Raw genomic sequence first — 18134 nt, forward strand, 5'->3', positions numbered from 1 at the left:
AGTACAGAAGTGCCATTAATTGCACCAATTAAAAGCTTAAGAGGAAAAAAAAAAAAAGTTCTTGTAAGTTCTATTAGTCAGAGACTGAGGGGAAGTCAGATGACCAAGTACAAGATCCTCTGCATACGGTGAGTACATATACATGCTGTATCTAGGGGGGTCTTCAGTGTATACAAGAAGGCGAAGGTTTGGGTCTTTTTCTGTGGTGGATCGCTTTTCAGGGGGCAATATAGCAGCGCTTAGCAGGCTTTCAGAAGGTGATCCTGCAGCCTCCCGAATCTATGTTACCCTGCATTCACTTAATCTGGTCTCCCCGGACCCTGCATTCACTATATCTGGTCTCCCCGGACCCTGCATTCACTATATCTGGTCTCCCCGGACCCTGCATTCACTATATCTGGTCTCCCTGGACCCTGCATTCACTATATCTGGCCCCCCCTGGATCCTGCATTCACTATATCTGGTCTCCCCGGACCCTGCATTCACTATATCTGGTCTCCCAGGACCCTGCATTCACTATATCTGGTCTCCCTGGACCCCGCATTCACTATATCTGGTCTCCCCGGACCCTGCATTCACTATATCTGGTCTCCCAGGACCCTGCATTCACTATATCTGGTCTTCCAGGACCCTGCATTCACTTTATCCACTCTCCCAGGACCCTGCATTCACTATATCTGGTCTCCCCGGACCCTGCATTCACTATATCTGGTCTCCCCAGACCCTGCATTCACTTAATCTGGTCTCCCCGGACCCTGCATTCACTATATCTGGTCTCCCCAGGACCCTGCATTCACTATATCTGGTCTCCCCGGACCCTGCATTCACTATATCTGGTCTCCCCGGACCCTGCATTCACTATATCTGGTCTCAGAGGTCAGGAGTAAGCAACTCAGAGTTCAGGGGTCAGTAAAAAGCAACTCACGGAGTTCATGGGTCAGTTATAAGTAATGCAGTGTTCAACAAGCAGAATAAATAACACAAAGTTCAGGGTTAGGAATAAGTAAAGCTGAGTGCAGGGGTCTGTATTAAGTAACGCAGAGATCAGGGTCAGGAGTAAGTAATGCAGAGTTCAGGGGTCAAGAGTAAGTAACATAGAGTTCAAAGCAGGAGTAAGTAACACAGAATTCAGGGTCAGGAGTAAGTAACACAGAGTTAAGGGTCAGGAGTATGTAATGCACAGTTCAGGGCCAAGAGTAAGTAATGCAGAGTTTAGGGGTCAGAAGTAAGTAATGCAGAGTTCAGGGTCAAGAGTAAGTAATGCAAAGTTCAGAGGTCAGGAGTAAGTAACGCAGAGTTCAGGGGTCAGTAAAAAGTAGCTCACAGAGTTCACAGGTCAGTTATAAGTAATTCAGTGTTCAACAAGCAGAATAAATAACACAGAGTTTAGGGTTAAGAGTAAGTAAAGCTGAGTGCAGGGGTCAGTAGTAAGTAATGCAGAGTTCAGGGGTCAAGAGTAAGTAACACAGAGTTTAGGGCAGTAGTAACTAACACAGAATTCAGAGGTCAGTAGTAAGTAACACAGAGTTAAAGTTCAGGAGTATGTAACACAGATTTCAGGGGTCGGGAGTCAGTAACACAGAGCTCAGGATCAGGAGTAAGTAACAGAGCTCTGGGTCAGGAGTAAGTAACAGAGCTCTGGGTCAGGAGTATGTAACACAGATTTCAGGGCTCAGGAGTAAGTAATTCAGAATTCTGGGTCAAGAGTAAGTAATGTTGAGATCAGGGGTCAGGAGTAAGTAACACAAAGTTCAGGATCAAGAGTAAGTAATGCAGAGTTTAGGGGTCAGTAGTAAGTTCAGGGGTCAGGAGTAACGCAGAGCTCAGGGTCATTCAGGTCAAAGTGACAATTGGACCACTATGAACTGTACTAGACTTACAACATACGTATATTACAAATATGTGGAAGAACTACTGAAACATTTACAACTATATAAAGAAAATAGCGGAACCTGAGATAGCTGACATTTCATTCTGAAGCAAAACATCATTGCGTTCCAATCATGGCCTGGGGAAAATGGCCAATAACACACACAAGAACTAGCAAAGCATTGTGGACTTCTCAGCTTGGACAGAGCAGTGTTCAGGGTCAAAGGTCTAGTCTTTAATCTCCCAACCCCCTCCCGGTAACCTTATCTCCCTCCCTATCTCTGATCCTGGGGGATATACTGTATATAAAACAACTATAGAAAATGGTTCTTACCTATGGCTTACACAGATTAACATTCTACAACTGCCTTGGGGTATTATGGTGCAAGCGCCACCATAGCAGCATATTGTTTCTTCTGAAACAACAGGTACACTTTAGTTTGGAAAGGTCTAAGCACACATTACAGTTTCAACTCCCGATTAACAGAGCTAAGTTCTCGGTCAGGAGTGGTGCCGTATCTCTGCTCTGATCTCTCACTGATTATCCAGGTCAAGTCTGGACAGGACTGTTTGCTCTGTGCACAGTTTATCATGAGCTCTGCTAATGCCCGTTCCTGTTTTACATTGAATAAAGCAGCATTATAACAAGCTTTATGTTTACAAGACAAGGTCCGCTCTCCAAACTCATGTTGGTGATACATAATATATATATAAAAAGCAATTATGAAAATCCATGGACCAAGAGATGGTGGGTCAGAGGGCAGAGAAGGAGGCTGGGCAATAGTGACACCCGTAGCGCGCCATGTTAGCGCATGGAGTACAGAGATCAGGAGTAATGCACAGAGTGCAAAAGTTAGGAGCAGGGGCGGACTGACAACTCATGGGGCCCCCGTGCAATAGGGGATCATGGGGCCCCTGTGTCTTTGCCCAAACTCAAAAAAGCCTATGAAAAAGGTACCAGGGGCATCTCATGGGGCCCCCTACTGACCCCAGGCCCTCGGGCAGTGCCCAAGTTTTCAAATGGTCAGTCCGCCCCTGGTTAGGAGTAGGTAACACACAGATAGCAGGGATCAGGAGTAAGTAATGCATAAAGTACAGGAATCAGAAGTATTTAATGCAGAGAGTGTAGGGGTCAGGAATCTGTAACAGAGTAACTGGGGTCAGGAGTAAGTAACAAATAGAGTGCAGGGGTCCTGAGTAAGTAACGCACAAAGGGCTAGATTCAGTAGTAAGTAATGCACGGAGTGCAAGGATCAAAGGATCAGGAGTAAGTAATTCACAGAGTGCAGGCGTTAGGAGAAGGTTATGCACAGAGTGCAAGGATCAGGAGTAAGTAATGTACACAGTGCAGGAGTTAGGAGTAGATAATGCAGAGTGCAAGGATCAGGAGTAAGTAATGCACAGAGTGCAGAAGTTGGAAGTAGGTAACTCACAGAGTGCAAGTTTTAGGAATAAGTAATGCACAGAGTGCAGGAGAGTCATGAGTAGGTAATGCACAGTGTGCAGGGGTCAGGAGTAAGTAACCCAGAGAGTACTGGTGTGTGGAGTACGTAATGGAGAACGGCAGACCTGATGGGGAACAACCATACACACCCCTTAACTAGTTGCCGACCGCAGATAGCCGAATGACGGCTTCACTGCGGCCGGCCAGTTCTGGGTGGACGTCATATGACGTCCCCCCAGAACGCACCTCTCCTGCGCGCCCCAGGGGGCACGCACCCGGCGATCTCCGTGATCGCTGTGTCCTACGGACACAGCTGATCACGTGATGTGGTAAAAGGCCGATCCCAGCGGCCTTTTACCACGTGATCAGCGGTGTCCAATGACACGCTGATCACAGGGAAATGCAAGTGCCGGTTCTCGGCTGCACTTTCCTCACGCTGTCAGATCGTGAGGAAAGTACTGTCGAGAACCGGCAGTTGTCACAGCGGGGATCGTCACCGATCATCTGGACACTGATGATCAGTGCCCTGATGATCGGTGCCCAGCAGTGCCACCCACAAGTTCCGCCCACCTGTGCCCAGCAGTGCGCCCACTAGCTCTGCCCACCTGTGCCCAGCAGATCACCCACCTGTGCCCAGCAGTGCACCCACCTGTGCCTAGAAGTGCCACCTACCTGTGCCCAGAAGTGCCACCCACCTGTGCCCACCCACCTGTGCCCACCAGTGCCACCCACCTGTGCCCACCCACCTGTACCCACCCACCAGTGCTGCCCACCAGTGCCACCCACCAGTGCAGCCCAGCAGTGCTGCCAGTCAGTGCCACCAGTCAGTGCCCAGGGGTTGTGCCAGTCAGTGCCGCCAGTCAGTGCCCAGCAGTGATGCCAGTCAGTGCCGTCTATCAGTACCCATCATCAGTGTCACCTATCAGTGCCGCCTATCAGTGCTGCATATTAGTGCCGCCTATCCGTGACACCTCATTAGTGCTGTCTATCAGTGCCGCCTATCCGTGCCACCTCATTAGTACTGCCTATCAGTGCCCTTTAGTGCTGCCTATCAGTGCCCATCAGTGCCGCCTATCAGTGCCCATCAGTGCTGCCTCATCAACGCACATCAGTGAAGGAGAAAAAATACCTGTTTGAAAAATTTTATAATAGAAACAAAGAAAAAAAAAATTTTTTTTTCAAATTTTTTTCACTTTTTTTATTTATAGCGCAAAAAGTAAAGTGCCCAGTGGCAATTAAATACCACCAAAAGAAAGCTCTATTTGTGAGAAAAAAATGATCAAAATTTCATATGGGTACAATGTTGCATGACCGCGCAATTGTCAATCAAAGTGCGGCAGCGCTGAAAGCTGAAAATTGGCCTGGTAAGGAAGGGGGTATAAGTGCCCGGTAGGCAAGTGTTAACCAAATCAAACTCAAATGCAGGAGCCAATTGGAACCCATTTCATATTCAAAGCAGATTCTACAATTAGCAATCAGAGACAGATCTGATGGGGAACAGCAACAACATAAGCAAATAATGTCCCTGCCCCTCAAGGTATGCATATACAACTAATGGATCTGATAGGGAGCTAACTACAGTACTATGTAAACAGCACACTATGCACTAAATGAATGAATGGTGTGCTGGCTCCATTACCCAAAATACCGACAATCTGCCAGAAGAGATTCAGTAAGTTCCCAGGTATGCTGGAAATCAAGCCAAGAAGCCAGCATTGCTAGGAGAGATTCAGAACGTTCATAGGTATGTAAGTATGTGTGGCACCCTCTAGTGTGCTACTAGGGTAGTGTAGGTAAATGTATTGTGTATGACTCATGATACCTGTGGGAGTCTGTGATTGGGTCAGGGATTAGGTCAGGCTGGATGGCTTAACAGGTTGGGACTCCATCGACCTCCACCTGGTTCTGAAGGACCATGGAAAATTCCAGAAGCCAGTGGGCTGAAGGGGTAGAGACCTAATCTGCATGTTCATGGGAGTCCAACCAATCCCATGTTTGGAGGCCCTGGTAGAGTGGTGAGGCTAGTCCATAAATATGGGAGAGTCAAGCTGGCAGAGGAGTCAGGTGGAAGATGAACTGCTGAGAAGGTTTTCAGTGGCCGGGGAGGGGTTCCCTAGGTCTAGGGGGGACTGGCCTCCAGGTTGAGCTCAGGCTGGCTGAGGAGAATCCATTCAGCATCACGGTATGAACATGATCAAGGCCTGGGATTAGTGGGAGCAAGGAGGACAGAGTGGGTACATCAGCACACCCAGGGATCTACAAGGGGAGAGGCTGCCACATGCAGCAAGCTTTCAAAGGACAGCGCTGTACTTAATCCTTTATCCTTGTCCTGGGAGATTTTCAGAGCAGCCAGGAGGGCTGGTAGTGTGTGCAGGCTGTGGAGCTCCGAGCAGTTCTACAAGGGAAAGGAGATATCTCTGCATGTAGTTGCAGCAATCCAGCTAACTTTCAGAGGGGGCTGAGGGTCTGTAGCCCATAAGGGGCTGTGGCTACTGATCTGTAATGACTGATCGCTTTCAAGGAAAAGAACAGTCCAGGATCTGTTTCTGTAAATGGAAAGGAAGTTGTTTCCGTACATTAATTCGGTTAAATTGGGCATCCCATAATCCCTATTACCCTATCCACATTATTTACCCTAATAAAATACCAAAAAACAAGCTCAAGGACTGGTCACTGACTATGGATGCAAGTGTGGAAAATGCGTGTTGCCTGGCTGTGTGAAGCTTAGCGGTATCCAGAAACATAGTGGCCCTCAAGAGGGTAGCTGTATATGAGCTGAATTGTAAGTGCCCACAGTAATAGGTACCTAGTACACTCTAAAATAGGGATTCTCAACCATTATTCCATGGAACTCTAGGGTTCCTCCAGTCATATGTACCTACTACACTCTAATACAGGGATTCTCAACCAGGATTCCATGGAACTCTAGGATCCCTCCAGTCATGTGTACCTACTACACTCTAATACAGGGATTCTCAACCAGGATTCCATGGAACTCTGGGGTTTTTCCAGTCATAGGTACCTACTACAATCTAATACAGCAATTCTCAACCAGGATTCCATGGAACTCTGGGATTCCTCCAGTCATTGGTACCTACTACACTCTAATGCAGGGATTCTCAACCAGGATTCCATGTAACTCTGGGGTTCCTCCAGTCATATGTACCTACTACACTCTAAAACAGGGATTCTCAACCAGGATTCCATGTAACTCTGGGGTTGCTCCAGTCATGGGTACCTACTACACTCTAATGCAGGGATTCTCAACCAGGATTCCATGGAACTCTGGGGTTGCTCCAGTCATTGGTACCTACTACACTCTAATACAGGGATTCTCAACCAGGATTCCATGGAACTCTAGGGTTCCTCCAGAGGTTGCTAGGGATTCCTTAAGCAATGAGCAATTTCTGACTCTCTGATAAATTTCCACTGACACCACTGATATTGTAAGGGGGGGGGGATTTTCCTGATGTTAACAAATCTAAGAGCATTCTTCCCTCTGACCATCACACTAATGTATCATGAGTTGTAGATATAGTCATTTTTAGTGGGGGTTCCTTGAGACTGGAATATTTTTTTTAAAGGTTGGAAAGGCTGAGAAATGGTGCTTCCTTTAGATCAGCCTACCTTAACAGCACTGCCTGCCTGTATGTCAATATCAAGTCATCAAATTTACTGATCAGATATTTCCATGCGAATTCAGAAATCTGCTTATGTATGTCAAGCTCAGGATTGCATTGCTTTTGTCACTTTTATAGGTGGTGGTAGGGGAAGGAGGGGACCACTTTAATAACTGCCTCAATAATATCTCAGTATTGGATGGATGCGATCTTTATAATTGACACCTTTTCCCTTGGACAGTAACCTGGAGATATCCTAAGCTTCTTGTGCTAATGAAAAGCATGGTTCCCACTGCCAAGGCGCCTGTGTTTACTACTGGGATTTCCCCTGTGTACTAAACACACCTATGTGGGTGCCACCGTTCTGCACTGTATTTATTGACTGAAAGGATTAGTTGTCACAGTACAAGTGACACATGACAAATTTGCCTCCTTCAGGTATAAACAAAGATCAGTCGCTGGAGCCGTTGAGAAGCTTATAGACTAACTGCCGGCGCCACCAAACAGAGATCAGTCCCCACCACCGTACAGCGTCCCTGAAACCAGCGACCACCATGACCTCCAAGCCTGAAGGGAAGAGGCCATCTGTGGCCAGCATAAGATTGGGAGCTAATGGAGATCCTGCGGACAAACCCATGCAGAAGATGGTAAGACGGCTCCATTGCCACAAACGTGACTCTGATAGCAGTGCTCATGACGTTCTCGCCGTTAGTAAGGCTGCTTTCACTCTGCTCTGTTCAACAAACCGCGTACAAAAATGAGGTTTTGCTGCATTTTTGATGAGTTTCCATTTTATCCAGCATGCACCTGTGAAACTGGAACACGTGACTCAATAAACACACCAAAAATGTAGCACAGGTGCGATTTTGATGCGTTTTCTTTTCATTTCAATGCGGATCTATGTTTTTGGTGCGGTTTTGCAAACCCCACCAAAGATGCTGTATGTAAGACTTTTCAAAACATACCGCACCTACAGTGCAGGTGTGAGGAGTCCCATAATATTTAAAGGGAGTGCATTTTTAGCATGGTAAAGACGCAGCAAAAACGCATCAGTGTGAAATCAGCCTTAGCTCTAGTTCACACCATAGTCTGCAGATGAACCGCACTGCATTCCTGTGCAATTCACAAGCGATTCAGTGCGGTGTGATTTAAGCCCATTAATTTTGAATGGGCTCAAATCACACTGCACCACACTAAAGAAGTGCAGGCACCTTTTTTTGAAGCCGCAATGCAACCGAATCGCATGGTTATTCTATACCAATGCGATCCGGTGTAGGCAAACCGTACTGCGATGAATTTGGGGTGTCATTAACTTTGTAGTGACACCCCCAGAGGACTGCAAACACAATGCGATTGCAGTGCGGTGCGGGAAACACACAGGGATCTCTGCGTTTGAATGTGAAGCCAGACATTGTGGCTGATTTACTAAAGGAGTACGGCATGTGCGCTTTGCAAGGGAATTTTTTTCATGAATGGGAAAGCTGTATTGCCTTCTATCATCCAATTATAAGCAAGCAAATATTCTTTAATTTTACTTGCACGTGATTGGTTATTTCTTTGAGCAGTTAAAGTGACACTATACAATATCCTCATATTCCAAAAATTATCCATACACCACCTGAACCTTTCCTTTTCCCTCTCACTTTCATTTGTATGGAATGAGCAATGCACATTAATTGCAGTCATGTGCGCTGTGCTATGCACACTACAAATCCCATAGTCCATAATCCATAGTTCATCTCAGGAGTGAGCAAAAGAGGGTGACTACTTTCCTATACAAAGTGCAAGCTTGGAGAATGAATGTAGCCACAGGAAGTCAGATCATATCAGCAAAAAAAATAAAATAATTTGGAGATATGGAGGAGACTGAGAGCAATAGAGCAGACCTTTTTTGAGTTAAGAATACATACTTGGATCTTTTTTTTTCTTTAAACCAGTCAAATGTCCCTTTAAATTTCACCGTATTTACTAAGGTAAATCAAAAGTTCCTTGCAAAGTGAGCCTGCTCTCCTCCTTTAGCAGATCAGACACATTGTGCTCAGCAAAGGTTAAAGGAAACCTGTAAGCAAGAAATGATGGAAGCTGCAAAAAGGCTGACCTGTCCTTCTGAAAATGCACATTGCCTGGCTGTCCAGTCAATTCAAAGTTTTCTGAGTCAATAAACTAGAACCAATTTGCAGGTCTGGAGTTATTTATTACAAAGATTTATACAGAACGGACAAATGACATTCCCATCAGTCCCGGCCCTCAAGGAGCGTACAATCTAAGATCCCTAACATACTTTTATGCATTTTTTTGAGACAGATAAAACTTTATTTTGGTATTTATTCACTACTGGGATTTTTATTTTTTTGCTATATAAATGAAAAAGTCCCAAAATTTTGAAAAAAAAAGTATTTTTCTTATAACATTTTGCAAATAAATAATCTTTCTTCATAAATCTTGCCCAAAATGTATTCAGTTATCTTTTTAGTAAAAAAAAATCTAATTAACCCAACTTAGTTTACAACCAAAAATTTAAATTTAAAACATTTTTTTTTACATTTTTATTTATTTTTTTATATTATTATTTTGTTTGTTTTTTTTTTGTTTGTTTTTTTTAACATACTGTCACCCTAGCAGTACAGTGTTACCATAGTGCCACTGTACTACCTGTGGGGGGTGATGACTTTTTTTTTCTTTTTTTACACTGATTGCTTTTACACCCATAAAGGCTGTAAAAGCAATCCTATCTCCTCCTCTCTGGCTGCATTCTTGCAGCCATTGAGAAATACTGTGTGATTGGTCACAGCTTGCCATATGGTACAAGGCTGTTGTGAATAGCCTTGTACCATGTGACCTCTGTGATCATTCACAGATTTCACTAGTAGTAAGCAATGATGTCAGAAGTGACATCTTGTTTACTACTCTGCATGTGATCACTGATTGGCCAGTCAGTGATCACATGAATGGGGTCCTCACACAGCGGTCCCATACAGCGAATGGTGTTCGGAGGACACAGTGGGCACCGATCACGGGGCCGCGCACTCCCAGGCAATGAATGCAGCCATTGAGAAATACTGTGCGAGCTGTGATTGGTCACAGCTTGCCACATGGTACAAGGCTGCTGTGAATAGCCTTGTACCATGTGACCTCTGTGATCATTCACAGATTTCACAAGTAGTAAGCAATGATGTCAGGAAGTGACATCTTGCTTACTACTATTCATGTGATCACTGATTGGCCAATCAGTGATCACATGAATCAGGACCTCACACAGAAGTCCCGTACAGCGATCTGTGTGTCTGGAGGACACAGCTGGCACCAATCACGGTACCGCGTGCTCCCAGGGAGCGCGCACAGCAGTGGATGCGGAGGGACATTTAGAAACGTCCACCCGCATCGGTAGCGCTCCCGTCTGGCCGTTTATAGACATGGGCCAGACGGGAAGAGGTTAAACAGGAGCCAGTTCACCTACCAGCATGTCTTTGGAGTGTGGGAGGAAACACATGCAAGCACAGGGAGAACATGCAAACTCCATGCAGATAGTGTCATGGTAAGACTCAAACCAAAAAACTCTAATGCTGCAAGGCAGATGTTCTAACCACCCTGCCACTTCTGATTGTATTCCAGCATGCTTGTTCTAGAGAAGTTTAAAAAGTACTGATGCCAGAGACAGCCAGGCAACTAGTATTTTTAGAAGGAGGTCAGTGATGGGAGCTCCCATCGGTACAGGTTTTCTGTACAGTAGAGTGGAGGTTGCATGAAAATGTGCAATCTGCTTATTAGTTGGATGTTCACCCCTCCATGCAAAAAAAAAAATAGTCACATTACGAGAAATTAGAAAATATGGATGTTACACGCGAGCTTCCATGGAACCTAGGTGAAGGCCATGCCACGGACCTTCTACTGAGATCCCAGGAACACCGAGGATTCCAGACCTCATGAGTAGATGTTCCAGTGCAGTGCAGGCCTATTGAGTAAGCAACCTTGCAATCTAATGCAGGGTAACCATTAGCAGCAATGCTTCTGTGGTGAATGTTCAGCAAATGTTCAGCAGATCTTCTGCTTATTATTCATATAACTTCCAACTATTAGACACAGGAATGGCAAATATTAATCTGCAAATAATAAAATATAAATGTGTTGCACTGCTGATAATGTGTATAATCAGAAACAAACAAATGAAGAACTCCAATAATATACACTCACTGACACTTTATTAGGCACACCTGTTCAATTGCTCAGTAACACAAATTGCTAATCAGCCAATCACATGGCAGCAACTCAATGCATTTAGGCATCTAGACGTGGTGAAGATAACTTGCTGAAGTTCCAACTGAGCATCAGAATGGGGAAGAAAGGGGATTTAAGTGTCTTTGAACAAGGCATGGTTGTTAGTGCCAGACGGGCTGGTCTGAGTATTTCAAAACCTGCTGATCTACTGGGATTTGCACACACAACCATCTCTAGGGTTTACAGAGAATGGTTGAAAAAGAAAAAATATCCAGTGAGCGGCAGTTGTGTGAACAAAAATTCCTAGTTGATGTCAGAGGTCAGAGGAGAATGGGCAGACTCGTTCAAGATGATAGAAAGGCAACAGTAACTCAAATAGCCACTCGTTACAGCCAAGGTATGCAGAATACCATCTCTGAATGCACAACACATTGAACCTTGAAGCAGATGGGCTACAGCAGCAGAAGACTACATTGGGTGCCACAGGAACAGGAAACGGAGGCTACAATTTGCATTGGCTCACCAAAACTGGACAATATAAGATTGGAAAAATGTGACCTGGTCTGATGAGTCTGGATTTCAGCTGTGACATTCAGATGGAAGGGTCAGAATTTGACGTAAACAACATGAAAGCATGGATCCATCCTGCCTTGTATCAGTGGTTCAGGCTGGTGGTGGTGTAATGGTGTGGGGCAGGTTTTATTGACGCACTTTGGACCCCTTAGTAGCAATTGAGCATCATTTAAATGCCACGGCCTGCCTGAGTATTGTTGCTGACCATGTCCATCCCTTTATGACTCCAGTGTCCCCATCTTCTGATGGTTCCTTCCAGCAGGATAATGCACCATGTCACAAAGTTCATATCATCTCAAACTGGTTCCTTGAACATGACAATGAGTTCATTGTACTCCAGTGGCCTCCACAGTCACCAGATCTCTATCCAATAGAGCACCTTTGGGAAGTGGTGGACTGGGAGATTCGCATCATGGATGTGCAGGCGACGAATCTGCAGCAACTTCGTGATGCTATCAAGTCAAGATGGATCAAAATCTCTGAGGAGTGTTTCAAACTCCTTGTTGAATCTATGCCATGAAGAACTAAGGCAGTTGTGAAGGCAAAAGGGGGTCCAACCCGGAACTAGCAAGGTGTACCTAATAAAGTGGCCAATGAGTATATATACCATCATGTCTGTCAATGGTAAACATGCATACACAAACAAAATAATACAACATATCCCTACAGACTTTAGTGCCTTTAGTCCACTTCAAATAGCTCTTCAAACACAAGAAAAAAAAAATTTTAAAAATAAAAAAAATAAAATGGAAAGTCAAAAATCCCACAATAATAACCAGCCAGAGGATCTAACCCTGATCTACCCAATCTAGGCAGATCATTGTATTATGCTGTATACTCCTGTACATACATCTGTATACCTGGCAGTCTGTTTGTGTTTGCAGGCTTTGTTTCGGAAGGCCACCTTGGGCAATGTGTCCATCACTAACCAGACCTCCTGGAGTATAGCTGGACTCCTGGTTGCCCAGAGGATGACGAAGAACCTAAAGGTACATTCTTACCAATTATCTGTATCAGCAACATGATGGGAATCGGGAACAGAGAGCTATATATAGAATCCACAAAAATAGCACCCTACAGACAGTGCAGATGTGTATATATAGAAGATCACTGAATCACGACTTCAGTCAAAGTCTTAGACATTTTCTACCTATTGGAAGAATTTCTAGAAGGAGACCAACCTGCTATGGTGGATCAGCCTGTCGTATAAAGGGATATATAATGTCCCTGTTTTATTATATGATATGCTGGCCACAGACCAGAGAGATTTTATCGCTGACTATGGGCATCTGAAAAACCTGACCTTCACCAGCCTCTATGGGTTTGTTATCATGTGAGGTTAGGGGGCAGTAAAATCCTGCAAATGAGCTACGGTTTTACCATCCCCTAACTGCTCCCTTTACCTGATAAGGCAGTGGCCAGGGGTACACATGACAAAGCAATGTAGGAAATTATAATCCCTGTCAATGTTTGGTTGAACATGACTCATTCAAGTGAATGGGGTCGCTCTGCAACAAGCGGTTGAGGCACAGTGGTGCGGCATTTAAGGGTAAAACAGGTGGTGAGGAGGCAAAAAAACTACACTTTACTGCCAGTCAAGTGACTCTGAAAAGCAATCCAAATACGGATTGCTTTTCATAGGAGAACAAGTTCTTACCGCTAGTGTAAACAAGCCCTATGTCACTCCAAGGCACAGTAATGACATAGGGATCAGCAGGAGGAACCTCCGGAGGACCAGGCAACACACTGCAAAGTGTGAAGGTTGCTAAAGATTTTTCAAAGGTCCCATTTTCCTTACCCAATTTAACTACAGATATCAGTCCATCAAGCGTGTCATCAGGAAACATCAGGAAATTGGGGAATTCTACTGAGCGGTCCCAAGCTGAATTCCTGGCTACCACTGGTTATGTCCTCTGTTTTTACTCTGCCTCAGCCCCACTGACACCTCAGAGTACACCACTTTAGCAAGAGTATGTTAGCAGTTTCTCAGTACCTTAGAGTCACCCTGAAATTAGACAGAAGCCTTCATAGCAAATAACAGAATACAATGTCAAGCAGGGGCGGACTGACAACTCATGGGGCCCCCAGGCAATAGGGGATCATGGGGCCCGTGTCCTTGCCCAAACTAAAAAAAAGCCTATGAAAAAGGTACCAGGGGCATCTCATAGGGCCCCCTACTGACCCCGGGCCCTCGGACAATGCCCGAGTATCCAAATGGTCAGTCCACCCCTGGTGACAAGTAATTGTTAGATAAGACAGAGCATAACAGTGAAAGACAGTGTAAAAGCATATACAATATACTGAGGGTACCTTCAGATATTTGAGGTACTAAAGTGAACTCAGATCTGAACAGCATAAACTGTAGCTCTCCTCACTAAATGAACAGCAAACAGGCAACCAAGATATGAATCAACACAGCTAGAGGTTAAGTTGCCAATGGGTGATGAGGGAGCTGAGCCTAGGCCTAGGTAAAAAAAAACTTGCAATGTAATGGTAACTACCCTCAACAACAAGTAAACTATGTACAGTCTTTAAAAATAGTCTTCTGCCGACAACGTTGGGGCCCTTGAAGAAACTGGCGCACTTATGGGTGTTGGATAATCCTGCACCCAGTGAAATGGTTTTAGAAAATAATGGGCTCCTTAGGACACTGAAGTAGGAGAGGCCAGGTAATGAGTTAAGGTTCTGGTCAAATAGGACTAGAGGTGCTTACTAGCGGGTCAATGTAATATTGGGAAAGACAAAGTACATCAAACATTACAAATGATCTGCAGTGTCATCAAATAAAGAGGGAAAGAGGACAATAGTGGGTCAATGACCCGCTCACCAGTTCCCTCTGATCTGCTGTAGCAGCCTTTGCCGATGGAGATGCCCCCTTTGGTGTGATGATGATTCCAGGTGGCTTCTTTTAGTGGCCTGGTGAATGGTTGTCCCACTGGTGTAGTAGCAGTCATTCAGCATCCCTGAAACAGACCTGATCAGCAGGAGAACCAGATCACAATGCCGGGCTGTATGCTCTGGTTACCCTGGTAGCAGATGAACAGGCCTCAGGGTGGGATCTGGTAACATGAGGCGGATGCAGATACTCTACAGTTCTCAGTCCAGCGATCTTCAGCTACAATGAGCTGCTCTCCAGATGTTGTAGATCCACGGTCAGCTGAGCTTTACAGTCACAAACCGGTCTCCTGAATCCTTCTTCTCTCTCTCTGCAACAGCTTCTCACCCTCTTCACTGGCTGACCACAATCTCCCAACAACCCAGGGACGGACTGACAACCCATGGGGCCCCTGGGCAATAGGGGATCATGGGGCCCCTGTGTCCTTGCTCAAAAAAGTCTATGAAAAAGGTACCAGGGGCATCTCATGGGCCCCCTACTTACCCCGGGCCCTCGGGCAGCGCCCGAGTTTCCAAATGGTCAGTCCGCCCCTGCAACAACCCCTGCTCTTTCCCGGACTTTTCCATTTATACCTCCTCCTTTGGATTCCTCCTGCCCCCAGGCGCATTGGGGCTTGTAGTTCCTTTTGCAGCAACTGCAATGGCAACACCTATGGCCCAGACTACATTTCCAAGCATTCAGTGTCCTATATTTGAGTATCAGGAGCTTAAGGCCTCTACTAGCTCCATTGTGTGATGGAAAAGGGGAACTGCATTCAGGAAATTTTACAATAATACATGTAAAGTGGAGTTCCATCCAAAAGAGGATGTTCCGCTTTAAAGATTGGTCCCCTGCTCCCCATTAAGGATTGGCACCTTTGGGAAGCGGGTACCCGAAACTAACAGGTAACCGCTCCCACTTCCGCTGCGATCGCCTAAGCGATCGGAAGCGAAAGTTGTCCTCCTACCCTCCCTCCCTGTAGTCTTCTGGGACACGTTACAGGTGCAAGAAGACTACGGGGCCATTGAGGAAGCACAGCGCTACTTGCACATGTGCAGTGGGCACCCAGCTATGAAGCCGCAAGCTGTCACAGCCGGGTGCCCACACTGAAGATGCCGGCTCCTTGAACACCAGACAGCTGGTAAAACGGGCTGCAGGGAGGACACCGCGGGATCGTGGGACAGGTGAGTGGCTGTTTTTTAAGTCAGCAGATACAATTTTTGTAGCTGCTGTCTTTTATTTTTTTACAATGTGAGTGGAACTCCGCTTTAAGGCTCTGCATAAGATCAAAACATTTCTACAGGTTACTAGTTTAGAGTTACAGAAGGGGTCTAATGCTAAAATTTTTGTTCTCACTCTGACGTTTGAAGCGAATCTTCACACGTGTAGTGCAAACACTGTTTACATATGTGGGCTTGATCTACATATGCATTCACCACAGCACACGAGCATGAGGGGGGGTGCTTGAAAACATTTTTTTTAATCATTATTATTTATTTTATTACTTTTTTTTATTTTTACACTGTCCCAATAATTTTTGTTAAATCACTTTTCCTACAATTGCAAGGAACGTAAATAACCCTTGTGATAACAATACAGCATGACGGGTCCTCTTTATGGAGAAATCTGAGGTCTATACTACTCCAAATCTCTCCTCTTTCTTTAAAAGCTAAAGATAATAAAAAATATCTTTGATCTTGTGCTTTACAAAAAAAAAGGCATTGTTGACAAGGTGCTGGACCCAGAAGTGACATCAAGTGATTTTCCGGTCCTCCTAGGCCATGGAGATGAGTGGAGGCCATCTTTCCTCCTCGAGACCCTATGTTCAGCTGCCGCCAGCGGCAGATCAATTCCCGATCGTCCAAGTAAGCCCGGGAACTACCGGCAAGCTGCTTTTAAATGCGGTCCAGTGGTGAATACGCAGCTCGGATTAATTTAGCAGAAAATCCGGCGAATAAGGGAAAACAAATACCTGGGCTATGGCATCTACCTGCACCCATAACCCCGGTATGTAATGTCAAAGTAATGATGTATTAGGTGTATTGCCGACTGTAGTTAGGCGATCAGCAAGTCGGTTTACTCATAGTCAGTCCTCCTTCAAGGACCATAAGGGTCATACTTACCTCATGACAGAGTTCTTGAACTGTTCTTCATTGTTTGTAGTGTACTGCCTTACTTGCCCTTGTGGTCTTCAGTATGTAGGTAGAACCATTAGGCTGCTTCATGTCTGCTTTGGAGGACACACAGTAGAAGAAGCGTGGAAAAAGGGTCTCTGTAATAGTGTCTCTACTATCTAACTATCTCTACTATCAAAACTATCTCCCCTTCTTTACCCGAAGGTGAGAGATTTAAAGGTTTTATAGGTACATAGGAAGTCATCTAGGAAGTCTCAATGAGGATTTGGACGTACAGTACAGTACATACATACATACATTTAGCTATCTCTGTTTTACCTGAGATTATGCTCCCTTTGTCTGCATTCAACATTTTTTGAGCTTAGTCCTCATTCTTCCATTTATTTATTTATTTTTTGTGTGGGGATCGATTGAGTGCCCTTTTTACTTACACCTGTTTGTAAGGTGAAGTACAATCACCATGGCATAATATTCTGGTGCCTTTCATGTTTTCCAGTTGTCCTATCTTTGTATTGTTCAAACTTCAATAAAAAGATTGGAAACAAAATATACACCTGAATATACCCATAGTAACTGATGCCTCCCCACATATTCATTCTATAAATGTTCTTGGCTCCCTGCGAGGGCCTGTGGCAATTGTGCTATCATTATGGTCTAATACTTTGATGTATTCATCAACGTTCTTGGCTTTGTGAGAGGTTCTGGGCAGATTGTGTTAACATCAAGATTGATTTCTTTTTCCTTTTTAATTATTGATATTAACTCCATGGCTATGGTACTTTCAATTTGGTCCATTCCACTATGAATATTGTTACATAGAGCCAGGGTTTTACTAGCCCTTCTTGCAAGGTAGGAGAAGGTACCCTTTGAAGAGCAGGTTAGCCTTGGTTGCTAGTACCACCACTTCCATCATTAATAATATTATTGCGAGTTGGGTTTTCTCCAGGACCCCTTACATTTTTTAAATGTTTCTGGCTCAGAGGAGATGGGAGCCAAATGTATTAGCTTTTCCCACAGTGCACCTTCGCCTTTTCTGTTATAACCTAAACATTTTCTTGTTGGTTGCATTCATTTTGAGCATGGCATAAAAATAAATCCACGCTGCTAAACAAACCTACTACAACACTTTCATCAAGACCCTCTCATCCAATCCTCGTCAACTCTTTTCTACCCTTACTCCACGCCCACTGCCTTCGTCCACCAACTTACTTACTGCACAGAAGATTTGTCAGTCATTTCAAGAACAAGAGCGACACAATTTGTGATGAGATCTCCAGTGTCGAGCTTCCTCCACCAACCATCATACCAGGGCCAACACCACACTCAACACTCTCCTCCTTCAACCCTGTTACCACCTTTCCAAGGTTCACTTCACCACCTGTCCCCTGGACCCTGTCCCCTCA

General features: G+C 44.9%; 1 protein-coding gene across 1 annotated transcript in view; it reads left to right on the plus strand.

Moving 5' to 3' along the window:
- The first annotated feature begins 7394 nt into the window (after window positions 1–7394).
- Window positions 7395–18134, plus strand: part of LOC149442232 (dynein light chain Tctex-type protein 2B-like) — a 42342-nt gene continuing 31602 nt past the window's right edge. The window contains exons 1-2 of the mRNA XM_089656350.1: window positions 7395–7580; window positions 12606–12710. Of these exons, the coding sequence (XP_089512476.1) occupies window positions 7488–7580; window positions 12606–12710 (198 nt within the window). The 5' untranslated portion in view covers window positions 7395–7487. The remainder of the gene's footprint in view (window positions 7581–12605; window positions 12711–18134) is intronic.

This window comes from Staurois parvus, unplaced genomic scaffold (genome assembly GCF_062004578.1).
Source record: "Staurois parvus isolate SC_StPar_1 unplaced genomic scaffold, SC_StPar_1.0 ptg000900l, whole genome shotgun sequence".
Taxonomy (NCBI): domain Eukaryota; kingdom Metazoa; phylum Chordata; class Amphibia; order Anura; family Ranidae; genus Staurois; species Staurois parvus.